The 17,468-nt window shown below is 36.8% G+C and overlaps 1 protein-coding gene across 1 annotated transcript in view; it reads left to right on the top strand.

Moving 5' to 3' along the window:
* Nucleotides 1-4,599: 4,599 nt before the first annotated feature.
* Nucleotides 4,600-17,468, top strand: part of astn2 (astrotactin 2) — a 479,465-nt gene continuing 466,596 nt past the window's right edge. The window contains exon 1 of the mRNA XM_079872092.1: nt 4,600-4,946. Coding sequence (XP_079728218.1) covers nt 4,625-4,946 — 322 coding nt within the window. The 5' untranslated portion in view covers nt 4,600-4,624. The remainder of the gene's footprint in view (nt 4,947-17,468) is intronic.

Below are 17,468 nucleotides of genomic sequence, written 5' to 3' on the forward strand. Positions count from 1 at the left end.
CTTCCAAACACAAATGAAGATATTTTTGATGAAATCTGAGAGCTGTCTCACTCCTCATAGGCTTCTATGTAATTGGCCCAGAAAGTTAGTAAATACAATGTTTAAAATAGTCCAAGTGACTACAGTGGCTCAACCTTAAGTTTATCAAGTGACGAGAAGCAAATGAAGAGTTGAATAAAGTCGTTATTTTTGCCGTGCAAAAAGTATTCTCGTCGCTTGATAAACTTGTGGTTGACCTAGTCACTTGGACTATTTTCACGATGTCTTTACTAACTTTCTGGGTTTGCAAGTTTCGATCCCATAGAAGCCTATGGAGGAGTGAGCCAGCTCTCAGATTTCATCAACAATATCTTCATTTGTGTTCTGAAGATGAACGAAAGTCTTACGGGTTGGAACAACATGAGGGAGAGTAATTAATGACAGAATTTTCATTTTTGGGTGAACTAATCCTTTAATACCATTTCTGAATTTAAAACTATGCTCAAAACTCACTTATTTTCTTAAGTTGTATTACATTTCGTTGTGTCTGATTGTATTCTGCTCTACACAATTCTCCTTTACTTTTACTCTCGTCTACCTACTGTTGTTTTGTTTGTTATCATTGTCCATTGCCATTATTGTTGCTTGTTCATTGTAAAGCGTCCTTGATCCCTGGAAATGAGCTATATAAATAAAACGTATTATTATTATTGTTCATCAAAGGATTCTGAAAAAAAAAAAAAAAAAAAAAAATGTATCATGGTTTTTACAATAATATGAAGCAGCATAACTGTTTTCAACATTGATAATAATTATAAATGTTTCTTGAGCATCAAATCATCATATTAGAGTGATTTCTGAAGGATCATGTGACACTGAAGACTGGAGTAATGATGCTGAAAATGCAGCTTTGATCACAGGAATAAATTACACTTTACTATATATTCACATATAAAACACTAATTTCAAATTGTAATAATATTTCACAGTTTTACTGTATTTTTCATCAAATAAATGCAGCCTTTGTGAGCAGTGATTTTTGCTAAATCACTTTTCAAAATTATTAAGAAAAAAATCTTACCGACCCCAAACGATAGTGTTCATATAATTCATATAATTTTTTTTTTTTTTTTTTTTTTTATGAACATTTTATATGTATTTATATTTTTTATATGCATATATCTCTGACATTTTGCCAGTTCTATAACATCACCGTGTCCAAACTGTTTTGTTTAGATATGACACAGTTTTGCATGCTAAGAACTGATTCTTATGCCAGTTCTTCTCATTTTACCCACTCGGCAGAGTTCACTGGACTGGCTCAACATCGGCATTATAGCACTGAAGTGGAAAAATCCCTGACCTGCAAGGTTAGGCAATATTATTCATGTTAGCATGAGGGAAAAAAAAAAATCTCATTCCATAATTGAAGAGTTTAAAATGCCAATGCAATTCACTGATTTAAGCTTATAAGACATGTAGTGCATGCAAATTACTCAGCATTAAAGTTACCACCTTATGGAATTTAGTAAATATTCAAATGCATCATGAGTATTGATTGACTATAGGAATAGCCAGGGTATATGGAAGACCCATGCATGTCTTTTTAGTGACCCAAAAAATAAAAATACATGTCTGGCTGGCTTCCTAATATAGCTTTAAAAGAGATGATGTTCAGCACCACGGACAGCGGCCGCATCCCACACACAAACACGGATGATGAGATTCAACATCTGCAGTTCCCGAGTGCAAAGATGAGATATTGAGAAGCAAAGCTAAATATGTAAATGTTGATTTTGAATTAAAACATACTGTGATGGAGTAATGTAAAATTAATGAGAAGTCTTATCGAGAGTAATGAGAACGAGGAAAAATCCCTCAAAAAGTCCCAGACCATTTCAGCACTGAGAGTTTAAGGGAATGTAAACTTAACTGTCACAGAAATAACTGGTAACACTTTATTTTACAGTGTCCTTGTTACGTGTGTTACATTTACTTACCATTGTAATAAGAGTACATTATACATAATTACATGCAACTAACCCTCAACCAAATCCCAATCCTACTCTAACCCTATAGTAAGTACATGTAGTTAATTATTATTACTCAGTACTTAAATATACAATTACACTGTAACAATGACACCTTAAAATAAAGTGTAACCAAATCATTTTACTGATCCTATTTTTTTTTAAGGCAAAATGCATGAGATTCGCCCATGTTTTGTTGAAAAATCATTGCATGTCTCAGATTTCTATTTACACCCTTATCTTTTTAACAGCAACACCCTCCAGCTGCAGAGTATAAATAACTCTGTAAGCAATAAGCAAGCGTGGCGTTCTGGAGCCTGCGCCGTACGAAGTCCAAAGGGAGAAAGGAAGGACAAATTGTTCATTTATTTGTGAAAATCAAGAACACAGGCATGGCAGACCTACTGGTACGACGGAGAGGGGAGAGACTGGACTCATTACACGCGCTAAACCTGTTTAAAGCATCTCTGTCTAGACCCACGCTTGCTGCCGTGTTGTTTGTCAAATTCAATTTGAAGAAATCAGAAGACTGCTTGGCTCAGAGGTCAAGGCAATTTCGACGACAGTGATTCTCATATATCCACTGGGGGAGTGTGTGAAAAAGCCCAGCCATTAAGAGTGTGTCGTTCTCTTTACCATATGTGTCGCAGCACTCGTTCGGTCTCCTGCCCAAGGTCTGTTCTGGACTGTCAGCAAGTTCTGCATGCAGTAAATTAAATATGTGAGTCCTCAGTCTCGTGGGTGTTAAGTTGCATCAACATACCACCATTAAAAATGGTGGCGTTGTGCAAAGCAATCACAGTATGTTAGGACTATTAAAACTATTTAACTTCAAAACAGGAAGAGTTCTCTTCAGGTTTACTGTTGGCATGATAAAGGAAACGGAAGTTGTTTTCGTCTTTTCTTCCCTATATTGTGACGTATATCTGAGACAAGAGCAAATGTGGGCGGGGCTTGATTTTGTCTGTGGGAATTGATTGGATGGTTGTGGTTTGCTATTGGCTGATCTCATGTGAGTGACAGGTTGCCCCGCCCTCATCATCAGAGAAGAGAAGAGATGCTGCAAGAGGAACTTATTCTGATTCAAGATTACCAGGAACAGGAATTTAACATAATAATATTCCTAAAAAAAATAAGAATAAACAATTTTTATTTAATAGAGTCTAGAAGGGACAAAAGTTCATGATTTCAGATGAATCCAAAAAAAAAAAAAGCAAAAAAGTTATTCTGATTCAAGATTACGTAGCACATAAAAAAAAAAAAAAAAAAAGATGTGTACAGATAACAGGCAGACACACACACACACACACACACGCAGCGGGACATCAGAGGCAGTCTCTTCAGGAGGTGCTCTCACAGGGAGACGTGTGTGTTGACCAGTCAGGCGCTGTGTTTACTGACATGCAAGAGCTCCAGGTGTCTCTTCAGCTCAGCTCTCGTTTCAAAAGAGAAGTTTATCCTCACGAGTTCTGCTCTCATGAAGTTTTGGAAACTTTTGCTGCCGTGGAGCCGTTGTTCGGCTGCAGTACAAGACACTTTCAGAGATGCAGGAGTCACTTTATTCCCTCACAGTGATATCTTCGAATGCATACAGTTTATACCACTGTAGAAAGGCTTTTAATAGGCTTTCCTATAATATTCACACATTACCACTATAATACTAGTATATGAAAAAAAAAAAAAAAAAAAGAAAAAAAAAAAAAAAAAAGTGACATCTAAATTAGCTGTAGTAATAGTAGTTATTCCACTCTAAATATTATAATAATACTTTATACCAAAACAAAACTGATTTATATACTGATAAAATGTGATATGAAATGTGATAAAATAGCTATAATATAGTCATAATTACTCCAATTAATATGAACATGCATTTTAAGCGTATCAATACAAATAATAAAACAAATAATAAACCTAATAATAACTTATAATAATATTATAAACTTTTTTATTATACTGTATGCAAAATGCATATTAATGTACTTGATACTATTATTTGATTTAATGTGTATATGCTACTGTGTGTGATGGTTTATTTTGTATGTGTTCATTTATAGGACGGTGCTTTTTAAAAAAAAAAAAATATATATTGCATACATTGTTTTGATTTTGTGTGTTCGTGTGTGTGTGTTTCATTGCGTGTGATGCTATTGCTTTCTTATGCTAAAATAAAAATAATAATACATATAATAATATAATAATAAATATCAATAAAACCTAATACAAATAATAAACCTAATAATAACCTATAATAACCTAATTAACTTTTTTTCTTGTACTATATAATGATGCAAAACACATATAAATGTGGTTGATACTATTATTTGATTTAATGTGTATGCAAATGTGTGTGATGGTTTATTTTGTATGTGTTTATTTATAGGATGTTGTTTTTAGCGTACATTGTTTATTTTTATTATTATTATTTTTATTATTATTTTAACTGCGTGTGATGCTAATGTTTCCTGTAGCTACAGTATTATGAATGTGTGTGATATGTGAGGTCTCCTCAGTGCTGCCGCCTGCCGCTCTCTCTCAGCACTGCCGCTCCTGCTATAAACCACCAGCGCTTTACGCGAGACGCTCAATCCACGCGCAGCGGCACCGCGAACGGAATGACACCGAGACACGCGCGTCTCCTGCTCCTGCTGCTGCTGGAGCTCTGTGTGAGCCTGAGCCGGACCCGGGCCGGGGGCAAGCCGGACGAGGACCGGGACAAGAGAGGCGAGCTGGCGGAGAGCCCGTGTGAGGTGAAGACCGTGACCGTGTCCACGCTGCCTGTTCTCCGGGAGAATGAGTTCAGCTTCACCGGCGCGGGCTCCGGGAGTCTCTCCGGAGGGGAGTCCAGGCTCCTGCTGTTCGTCAGGACTGACCTGCCGGGTCGCATCGCGGTTCTGGATGATCTGGACAACACGGCTCTGCCCTACTTCACCTTAGGTGAGCTCTGCCCGTCAGTCTCACACAGTACAGCGCTGCGCGGAGAGATGACAGATGAGTGTTTGTGCATGTTCTCATGCATGTGGAAACGAGAGACTGGATGCGTGTTTAGTGTAAGAGCCAGCTCTCATCCTGAGAAAATGAGACGAATGGCCATTGCAGGGCAAACTAATGTGCTCAGCGTTTCTGTGCGGCACCTGAACCCTCGTGTTGTGTTTGGGATCTGAGCGGGTGACACTTTACAATAAGCTTCATTAGTTAATGTAACATGAACTAACAATGAGCAATATACATTTCTTACTGTATTTATTAATCTTTGTTAATGTTAGTTAATACAAATACAGCTGTTCGTTGTTTGTTCATGTTAGTGCATTAATGCTAACACGATTTTAATAAAGTATTAGTAAATGTTGAAATTAACATTAACAGAGATTAATAAATGCTGTATACGTGCAGTTATTATTAGTCCATGCTAACTAATGTTAACTAACAAACCTTATTGTAAAGTGTTACCGATATGTCACACACTGTACTGAAGTATCAGGTTGACTTTTCCTAGTTGCGTGGAAACTGATTGTGTGTTCTCGCATTAGAAATCCTCCATGAAAAATATGATTCCTGTTTGATGTCTGAGAAAGATTACGTATAGATGTGGTTAATCGTATTTTCTGACTGAGAATATGAAAAGCATGAATATGCCACCAATTGCCAATATTTCTCTACTGTGTTTTGCATGGAGTCAGATGATTTATTACAGGAGGAAAGTGAGATTTCTGAAAAGTACATGTTACCTTGTAAAACCACAGAGGTCTACAGCTTTAATACTGTCTTGGTCAGGTTAGAGGAAATGTATTATTAATCCAAAATTATTGTTTTCATTATTGTTTGTGCATACAGTATATTGTACAGTATATCATTGGGCTCCAAACATGAAATCAGCAAAGTCAACCAACTTGGCTATACTGTATGTAGAAGTTATTCACGTGCCAATACGGGTTCTTTAAGCACCAGAGCATATATGGATACATGCTGAAGAACTAGAGATTAAAACGCATGAATTATAGACTATATATGACTTTTTTGTGTATGTGTGTATCTTAGAGAAACAACGTCAGCAAAGCTTACAGAAATGTGTGTGTTCTGCATGTGTTTACAATCATCTGTTTGCTATATTTGAATACATGTTTGGCAATGCTTTCAGCTTTCTGTTGATGTATATACACTATTTAAGGATAGTCTACTTTACAATCATGGCTTGACATTAAAGGAGAACTCCGGTCAATTTTAACATTGAGCTCATTTTTTTTGTACATTTGGAGTGCTGTCAATACAGAGAACAACGACAGAAATCGGTGTTGCCTACACCGTGTTATCCTCTTTTTAAAATTTGTACCCTGTTGACTTCAATGGGGCAAGTTTTAAACCTGCTTTTAGCCTCTTAACATCCTTGATGTGTCATTACAAGTGCACAGGTCATGTGAGTGATTCCTTCAGAGTGAACACGAGTGAATCTGACTGCAGTAGATGTGAAAGAAATGGATACAAATGATGTTATTTCAGCCAGCGCACATACCTGTATTTACATCCTGTTTTCAGTTGAAGTCCATAGTAATCGATTGTCGAGTTCACGCGCATTGGTTTAGTTACCTATGATCACGCGCGTGAACTCGGCAATCGACTACTTTGGACTTCAACTGAAAACAGGATGTAAATACAGGTATGAGCGCTGGCTGAAATAACATCATTTTTATCCATTTCTTTCACATCTACTGCAGTCAGATTCACCGTGTTCACTCTGAAGGAATCACTTACATGACCTGTGCACTTGTAATGACACATCAAGGATGTTAAGAGGCTAAAAGCAGGTTTAAAACTTGCCCCATTGAAGTCAACAGGGTGCACATTTTAAAAAGAGGATAACACGGTGTAGGCAACACCGATTTTTGTCGTTGTTCTCTGTATTGACAGCACTCCAAATGTACAAAAAAATGAGCTCAATGTTAAAATTGACCGGAGTTCTCCTTTAACATTTTTGCTCTCTAGTCACTGTGGCTAGTGGTTTTCCAAAGTCACTCACCATTTTCACCAGCCACAGTTTTGACATCGATACCGTGCGGAAAACAGATATTTTTAATATTATCTCATAATTTGGCAGCAGGTGTTTTTGACTGTTTAAGCGCAATAAAGCAGCGAAAACGAACGCGAGGAGGAATTAAAAAAATTATACACAATACGCGCAATCCCACGCTGAAATTCAAGCCCTTTTACACCAACAATATTCATCCGGAGCGAATGAAACGAGTGAGTGAGGAGAGGCGGGTTTGTGTATAACTTGCTGAGAGAGAGAGAGAGAGAGAGAGAGAGAGAGAGAGAGAGAGAGAGAGAGAGAGAGAGAGAGAGAGAGAGAGAGAGAGAGAGAGAGAGGGCATCTTGTATTGTGTGTTCTGTGGAATATAAGTATTGGAAGAGTTATCCAACAACAATATAAAAAAAATCTAGATTTTTGACAACACTACATTGCACTTAGTTTATTATTTCAGATGCCTTTTTAAAAGACTACAATTGAAAAATCTATATAATATATATAAAATTCAACTCGCCAAAGTGGCTAGTAGGAGTGACTGTGTTACACACTGCTGGAAATACACACACAGACATGACAGGTGTTAATGTCAAGTTTACAGTGTACCATAACATATAAAACAAGAAATCATTAAACATGCCTGGTCTAGGAACAGTTCAGACAGTCACAGGATTGAATGAAAAACAGTGATGGTCCGTATTGACCGCTGCATTGCCCTTTCACCCATATATACAGTAGAGCTTAAGTTACGCTAAAACACAATATTGATGTTGACTGCGACTGGAAGAGGAAAGCTGGGAACTATCACTATACGTCTAGATCATATGATCCAGAGTGGTTTCACTTTCTCTATGATGTGCAGACTTTTGCATGCAACACTCTAAACTATACAGGTGAAACTCGAAAAATTTGAATATCGTGCAAAAGTTATAATTTTGATGATTATGGCTTACAACTTATGAAAACCCCAAATTCAAAATCTCAGAAAATTAGAATATTACATGAAATCATTAAAAAAAAAAGATTTTAAATACAGAAATGTCGGCCCTCTGAAAAGTATAATCATGCATATGTATATAGTTAAATAAATATATTAGTTTCATCTTTTAATTTGAATTACTGAAATACACGAACTTTTGCACGATATTCTAATTTTTCAAGTTTCACCTGTATTTAAATATACCCTGAAGCTAATGTGTGTAAACATGAATCTATGTGCGTTTTGTCACCAGTGCATTTGAGTTAATCCCAGACAGTAACATAGTGTCGGCCCAGATCCGGCCCACATCTGTACATGTGGATTGCACACGCACCAGATGTGGGCCAGATCTGGGCAGACACTACACCATTACACCACAATCTAGGTTAACTATAGACCCGATGTAGTCCGGCTATGAGTAACACACATCTAGCCAAAATAACCTGGAATTTGGTTGCATGTCGTTTTTGCCAAAATAACATGCGAGATGAATGATATTCCATCATGTAAGCAAAGTCAACAGTGATTACAAGGAGTTTGGTTTCATTTCTTTGACATGTTCATATTTTATATGACTAGTCTATTCTCGGGCGATGGTTAGACATCTATTACATTTTCACTGAAAGCCCATATTTCGCCTGGTTTTAGCCTAGACGTCAGGGCTGTGTTTGGACGGCTATTAGACGTCTTATAAATTGCTCGCTGGGGATGTTGCCGTCTGGGATGGTTGTAGACGCATGGCTGATGTTTAGTTGAGTACACATATCTCTGATTGGAGAGCTATCAGCTGTTCTTCGAGTGGAGAAATGCAACATGCAGAAAGTGAAGGAAAATCCGCCAGCATCTTCAGTTTGTTTCTAATGAAAGATATGGCGCTGTTGTTTTTTGGTTCAGTCCGAAGTAGATCCGCTGACCTTTCCCTGTGTCAGCCATTGGAAAACAGTTTTCGGACGTTCTGATTGAGGTTTGCATCGGTGTCCAGCAACCCGTGCTGAATCCACACTGCAGAACTGGGAGAGAGCCAATGGTTTTGAGGCTCTGGTGATGAAATACCAATGAAAGCCGTCTTAAAATAGAGTTAGTTTCACATGTCAAGAGCTCTTTGATAGAACCGAATCTATATCCCTGTAATGAAGAACTACAGTCAGACCTCATCAGCAGTCCTCGCTGAAAAATAAGCGAACGGTTGGAAATATTGATCATTGGCAAAGCGGCTGGGCTCCTTTTGTATTACAAGTTCATGTTTGTCTTTCATCAAGATTTATGTGCAACAGCCGGTATTGATATAAACCGAAGAGGATGTGTCAGCAAAACTCAACTCGGTCTTGAAGGCCCTCGGCAATTTAGTGGCGTTTACTAAAGCAAGCATCCCTATTACTAGAGCTCATGTTAGGGCTTTTCAGCATTCAGAACACCTTAGCAAAAATGTAGTGCTCAACTTGGTTACGATGCAAATCACACTTCATTCAAATGTGTGTTTTAGCTTTGCTGCACTTATTTAGAAAGAGAAAAAAAAAAAATCAAGAAAATATTGAAAGCACCACGGGTGGTAGCAGAAACACTTTTGTGTTTATGTCTCAGCATGCTTTCGCAAGCTGCTTAAAATAAAATAGTGAGAGAGTGAGAGAGAGAGAGAGAGAGAGAGAGAGAGAGAGAGAGAGAGAGAGAGAGAGAGAGAGAGAGAGAGAGAGAGAGAGAGAGAGAGAGAGAGAGAGAGAGAGAGAGAGAGAGCGTTTCGCTGACCGTCGCTCAAGCGCTCACCTCCAGTCTCAGACGTGATTTATTACCTGAAGCGCTCGGGAATGTTGAGAAAGACAGAGAGAAGATTAAAAAAACGACAAGATGAAAGTTTTTATCCGAACTGCTTTGTCTGGCCTTTTCTATATGTGAGGCGAGGAATTTCTCAGAGCAGACGCGGGAATAAAGTGTGAAGACAGAACTGATGAGTCCGTTCTCAGTGATAGCTCGGAAATATGATAATATACTATCTTTCAGCCTTTGACAAATTGTATTTATATGTTGATATTTGCATCTCTTGAAATGACAAGAACAGTCAGAAGAACAATAATTTCAATCAATTCAATTCAATTCAATTTCAATTCAATCAAGGCAATGTTATATATGAAATCAGTGTAGTAAAATACAGTCAGAATCTAGTTAACAATCATGGCAAGTTTTTTATTTATTTAATGAACTGCAGGAAGAATGATATTTAATCATGTCATTTAAGTGCACCAATATAAGAACCCGTATTTACCTACATATACTATATATATATATATACATATATATATATATATATATATATATACATATATATATATATATATATATATATATATATATATATATATATATATATATATATATATATGCAAACCTCAATCAGAACGTCCGAAAACTGTTTTCCATATATATATATATATATATATATATATATATATATATATGTGTGTATCATTTTACCTGTACACAAGTCTAATATAAACATAACAGTATTCACAATTTCGCTTAATTTTATATTGAAACTAAACTCATTGTGAAGACACTATAGGCAAGGCAAGTTTATTTATATAGCACATTTCGCAATTCAAAGTGCTTTACATAGAAAGGAATTAAAATTCCACACTATGGCAATTCAAAGTGCTTTGCATAGAAAATAAGCACAAGATAAAAGCAAGGGAAATTAAAACAGTTATAAAAGGAATGAATTAGAGTAAAATGAATTAAAGTAGTAAAAATATGATACATAGAATAAACTGTTCAAAAGTTTGGAGATATGTCTCCTGTCTTCATTGATGAACAATTTTTTTTAATAAGTCTCTTCTGCTCACCAAGTCTGCATCTATTAATACAGTAAAAACAGTAATATTGTGAAATATTATTGAAGTTTAAAACAGCTGTCTTCTATCGTCTTTTAAGGAAAACATAATTTATTCCTGAGATCAAAGCTGAATTTTCAGCATCATTACTCCAGTCTTCAGTGTCACATGATCCTTCAGAAATCATTCTGATATGATGATTTGATGCTCAAGAAACATTTAGGATTAATATCGATGTTGCTGCTTCATATTTTTGTGGAAATCAGGATTCTTTGAAAAATAGCAATATTTTTTGCAAAAATGTAAAAGTCACTTTTAATCAATTTTACCCCAAACTCCTCGGCTCAAGACTTCACTGTGTGGATCTTCACTGAATAAATGGCACAGTTGACTTTGACAGACTGCTCCAGATGAGGAATGCCCTTCATGCTTTGCAGTGTCTAAACTCGTCGATTCGCCGAGGGTTAATGCAGCTCGCTGCGGCTTCATAGAAACATATAAACCCTGCGCTTTAACAGATGAGCCTCTACAGCTGTCAGAGAAACCCAGGCCACAACCACAACGTGCACGCTTTCCATTGATTTGTCTAACCTTTTCAAAATGTCACACTAATTGAAGGAGGTTTGTGGATAATTAGTTTCCACTCCTCAATGCAAGGGCAATTAGAAGAACCTGGAAGACAGAGTATGATTATTAATTACAGTTTTTTTTTTTTTTTTTTTTTTTGGTTGACTGATTATTAATATATTTTTCAATACCAAAAGTGATCTAAGTTACAAGTTGATTATTTTATGCAAAATGTGTTTTAAGCCTATTGGAGAGTCACAGTGCTAGCTTAGTAAAATATTGACATCAAACTTAATTGTCAGACACTTCAATTATTATGAAGAGCATGTCAAACCAATTGTGAGGCACATTTTTTTTGTTATTAAAACAACACAGTTGTATCCGGGACTTTCTCTTGAACTCTTGCCCCATAGACTTCCATTGTAAATGCATTACTGTACACTCAGCTTGTGCTATTCCTTTCATTTCCTGCATGGCTCGTTTTTGGCCATGGAGGCTGAACATGTTCAAATGACTGCATGGATATTAGAAGTCAGTCCACTTTGTTCATGTATGAACTCGGTGCAGACGAACCAACTGAAGCGAACGCGAGTATAATGCATTTCTCATTCCTCTGCAGAAACTTCATCTATCACATTTGCCGCATTGCATGAATGTAAAATTTTGGAACAGTAAACTTTCTGTGGTGTGTTTAATAAGGGTGCTCAACAAATTGTGCATCTGTTTGATTGGAGCTCCCCCAACAGAGTCTCCGCGCTCAATTATTCATGGTAAAATACACCGGCTCCACCGCATTTGCATTTATAACTCTCTCTGTCACTTTAATAGCAACTTTGAGGAGTGAAACAATCAGCCTGGTTTTTCCGTGCGGTGTGAAAGAGCGCTAGATGTCTGAACAGTGGACACTTCAGTCAACAAATCAAGACTTTGAGGTTTATAAATGGATTTAATCAACTTTCTGTAGGCAGCAGCAAACCTTTGATGAATTAAAACCAAAATTATTTGACAGGGGATATACTGGCTCTCAAATAAAAGAGGAACTCTGATAGATCTTAAAATGGAAAGTGCTGCGAGTGCAGAGCAAACGGTTGATACTAACACAATGGGCAAACAGACATTTGATCAGGGCCGCGCACCGTTCTGTAGAGAGATGTTGTTAGTTAAAGCACGTCTTTGGACAGAAGTGATCCATAATGAGGGATGTGACAAACAATAGACGGCTGTTTATCACAGAAGAAGACAAGAGTCACAAGTCAATGCGGTTGCTTTCCCAACACTTTTGTTTATTCGTGTTGTTTGTCGAGGAAAATTAAAGGATTCTAAACCCATATGAGTTTCTTTCTAGAACACAACATACAATGTTTTGAAGGACAAAAGCACCATGAAAGCTAGACTACGTTTAAGATTTGAATGGCATATTTAACATTTCCATCCATCTGGATTACACAGTTTTAACATTCAAGCAAACTGATGTGATGCATATTTGTCAGGCACACATCGGTCAGATATCTGTGATAGCACTAATAAACTGGATGTTCTAAATACACAATAACCAGGTTTATTTATGTACCATCAATACATACAATTTGTTTTTCAAACTCATAACTTTGACTATTGCTTGTTCCACAGCTAGTCATATTTTAATGTTCATACTTTTAACAAATTGCTTTCACAATCAACAGAGTTATTCTGATTCTAAGCAATAAATGCATTTTGAAAATATGATTATTTAAATAGTATGACTGACAAATATGCATCACATGAAGTTTAGTTTGTTTATGTTAAAACTGTGTAATCCAAATAAATGGGAATTTTATATGTATAAATCTTACATTTAGGCCTTTTTTTGAGTGTATCATATGATTTCAGGAGTGCTTTTATTGATATTTGTTCTGTCACTGGTCATTACATGATCTACTTTTATTTTACATAAAAAAGGAGCAGTTTGGACATCATACGTTTGTGTCCCGCGTTAGAAAGAAAGTTGTGTAGGTTTGTAACAATGATGACTTTGCATAGATAGATCACGAACAAAAATATGTCCTGAAACATTTTGCTCACATTCCCATCACGTTATGAATATGGTCTGTGAACATTCAAAACGTCCTGTTTTTTCTTGGTTATACGAACGTTAAAGGGGTGGTGTAATGCCCTTTTCACAAGATGTAAAATAAGTCTCTGATGTCCCCAGAGTGTGTATGTGAAGTTTTAGCTCTAAATACCCCACAGATATTGTTATATAGCATGTTAAAACTGTCAATTCTTGAGAACGCACCGTTTTGTGTCTGTTCCTTTAAATGCAAATTAGCTGCTGCTCCCGGCACAGGGGGCGGATCTTCAAGAGCTCGTGTTCTTTTACCTCACACACACACATGCACTGAAAATTTCAAAAACTTTTATCCTTTTATGTTCAAACCGGAGTCAGACAATGATGGAGAGACTCGAGAAGAAGTGACAACATGTAGAAGCAACAGGACATTTCTGAATGATTAGTTGATGAATTTATGAAGCTGATGTGTAGTTATCTTCTAGTCATTGATTAGCATATTCTGTCTTGATAATCTATAAATCGTGTTCCCGGGGGCGGGTTTATGTACATTTTAGGGTTGGTGATGTCATTAACCCAGGAGGAATGTGGTGTAGTCTCTACCAGCCGTTTGTTGTAGTCCTTAAAAAGCGATTTCTTTAAAAGCAAATATCTCCCTTTGCTTTGAACTTTGAGCGTTGTAACTTTGCAGATGCTGTTTATGCTCAAACATCAACATTACACACTAACTAAAGTTAGAAAAGTGAAATCATAATCAACCACCCCTTTAAGTGAACATTCCATTTCATAATTGTTCAAACATTATGAACGTTCCTTCTGAATGACCCGTTTCTGTTCACGTGCTTCTTCAGGACGGCTATGACAGATTGCCTGTAATTTCAGTAGTACGGTGTAGAAGAAGGATGCTTATTTTTCAGCCTGCTGAATCCAGCGCCACAGACATCATCCTCTGCTTTACTTTAAAGGTCAGCTTTCATTGTCTCACCCCATTAACCACTTACTCCTCATACTGTACATCTCCAGATGCTCTGTTTTCATAATGATAGTGTCACTTAACTCTGACTCAATTCTCACGTTCACATTTTCTGCAGGCGTTTGATTCAAGTCAAGTCAAGTCAAGTCAAGTTTATTTATATAGCGCTTTTCACAATACAGATTGTATCAAAGCAGCTTCACAGTATTAAATTAAAATAATACATCAATGTTTGTTTCTAGTGGAAAACGTCCACGTTTGGTAATGCTGATCAATAGTATTGTTGATTGATTAATTAAATTAAATATCCCCAACTGAGCAAGCCAAAGGCAACAGTGGCAAGGAACCGAAAAAACTCCATCAGGTGACCTAATGGTGACCTGAAACTCCATCAGGTGACCTAATGGTGACCTGAAACTCCATCAGGTGACCTAATGGTGACCTAAAACTCCATCAGGTGACCTAATGGTGACCTAAAACTCCATCAGGTGACCTAATGGTGACCTAAAACTCCATCAGGTGACCTAATGGTGACCTAAAACTCCATCAGGTGACCTAATGGTGACCTAAAACTCCATCAGGTGACCTGATGGAGAAAAAAAAAAAACCTTGGGAGAACCCAGGCTCAGTCGGGGGCCAGTTCTCCTCTGGCGTTTATGAACTAGAGGTCGGATTTAACTGTAAGATTAAAAGTATACACAGTTTCCAACACACATAATAACATCTGTTCTCAATGCTTCATACTGTAAATATTGCTGATGACAGAGTCTGAGGGTACGTTTGCACAACAACGCCATGTTTAAAACTGAGAAGTTTTTCATTTGAGTTTTCCGCGTACAGACGACACCATTCAAATCGATCCCCGTTCACACGGATCCGCGAAAACGACTAAAAACGCTGTATTCTGCTACCGGGCCAGTAGATGGCGATGAAACACTATAAACGGAACACGTAATACGTATGTGCATAACATCATCGTCTTCAGAGATTTGCATTTTTGTTGTTTACACGGAGACCGTTTTCAAAAACTTGCACTTTGAAACCCGTTTTCAGGCGCCCAAAACGCTGTTGTCGTGTAAATGAACGGCCAAAAAACATAAAAAGTTTTACGTTTGTAGTTGAAAACCGTGTTGAGTAAACACCCCTTAAATAGATTCACAATGAGTTCACAGCTTGCTTTATTATGTGTCACTATAGTGTGTCTGTTCAGGGATATTGATGAATTGCAGTACTATCTGAACTGTAATGCATGAATAATCTGTGCTTGTGTTGTATTTTAAGAAATATGTTGTTGTCAAGCTCAAACATTTAAACTTCATTAAATATAACTTGATTATTTATATACAATAGCTAGTAAATGAACTTAAAGAGCTCAAGTTAGAGGATCTAACAGTTAGCAACTTCAACAAAAGGTTGATTTTTTTTTTGGGGGGGGGGGGCAATCTATGTTTTTTTTTATTCAAATGAATTGTGTTTTATGCTCAATAATTGCAATAAATAATATATTTTATACACATACATTACAGAAGATGTCTGCTCTACCGTTTTACCTCGAAACATTACATCACTTCATTCACTGGTGCTTGTTTCATGACATCATGACAATCAGTCACATGACATGCAAGAACCAAAGAGGTTTAATGATGTTAGTGATGTGTCACTACATTTGAGCTTTGCTGTACATGAGGTTTTCAAGGGTTTGGTTTGATTTGAGATTGAATGATCACTTACACATCTATCTGTTCATCATACAAAGTGATCGTATTGCTTCAGATGACTTGAATTAAATCAATGTGAGTTGTATGGATGTAGTTTTACTCAGCCTTTATGTGCTTTATCTTAAAAATATATTCTATAAAAACTGTCCTTGAAGATAATATAATATCAACCCTAACCCCATGATATAATATTAAAGATATAAAAGGCCACTTCAGGACTGACCCATGAACATCAGCCCATAGCAGTGGAGTTTATAAAGCTTCCCATTAAAGCTCTGAGAAAAACAGAAAATCACTGCAGACTGTGTCAGCATCCGCCTTTGTTCCTCTTACTTTCACAGCCTTTTCTCTTCATCTTCTTTTTCCCCTCTGAAAATGGAAACCACTGATTCCTACATTTATCGCGACATCGGCAGAAAAACAAAACCCAACCCTCATTTTGGTCTCCCTTCCTCTCGCCTGGATGAATCAGATTCTGACAACTCAGCCTTTTGATAGATTTTCTTCTGGGCATCGTTTCCCGGGAATCTTGTATAATGCAGAGTTGTGATGATTTCTCTGCACTCGCATCCAGAGTCTTTATCTCCAACTTTAATTTACAGCCAGGGAGTTGCACACTTCATTTTTTTATATGTTTAATACTTATGGTTAAGTCTCTAAACCTAATACTACTTACTGAGGCTTCCTAAAAAAAACAAAAAAACAAAAAAAAAAAAAACCCTCTAAAAATCAAATCAAATCCTTAAAATCCCCCTCTAGTCAATAATTGTATCCCTTAAAACTCATCTTTGATCACCAAAATGACATATTTAAACTTTTTTTGTTTTTGAAAAAAAAACCCAAAAAAACAATCATGCCTTAAAATATCTTGAATGTAACTCGACACTCTTGCCTCATTTAGTATGCGTGGTTCTATGAATATGCAAATGAGCCCCGCCTCCACTCACTCAGCTCAGAGATCCACTGGTTGACGATCACACGTTGATCTGATTGGTTACAAGGCAGTTTGTGACGTCAGAAACACCAGCGATTTCAAAGCGTGTTTTTGAGACTGTCTTTGGTTCACTGCAGTTTTAAGGAGAAAATACTCAGCAATGGTGTCGACTTATGAATTTACACATGGTTTGTCTTAAAGCATATTAAAAAGACATATAAACAACATTAAAAACTTGATTTTCACCACAGGGGGACTTGATCATTGATTGCAATTCGGGATTGATCTCGGTAAAGCTGTGTCACACTAGACTTTTGATCATGCATTAGATTCATAATTAGAGATACGTAATTGAAACATAATTCAACATATAATTCAGCCAAGAGGTCAGTCTGTGAA

The sequence above is a fragment of the Squalius cephalus genome, assembly GCF_949319135.1.
Source record: "Squalius cephalus genome assembly, chromosome: 5".
Classification (NCBI taxonomy): Eukaryota; Metazoa; Chordata; class Actinopteri; order Cypriniformes; family Leuciscidae; genus Squalius; species Squalius cephalus.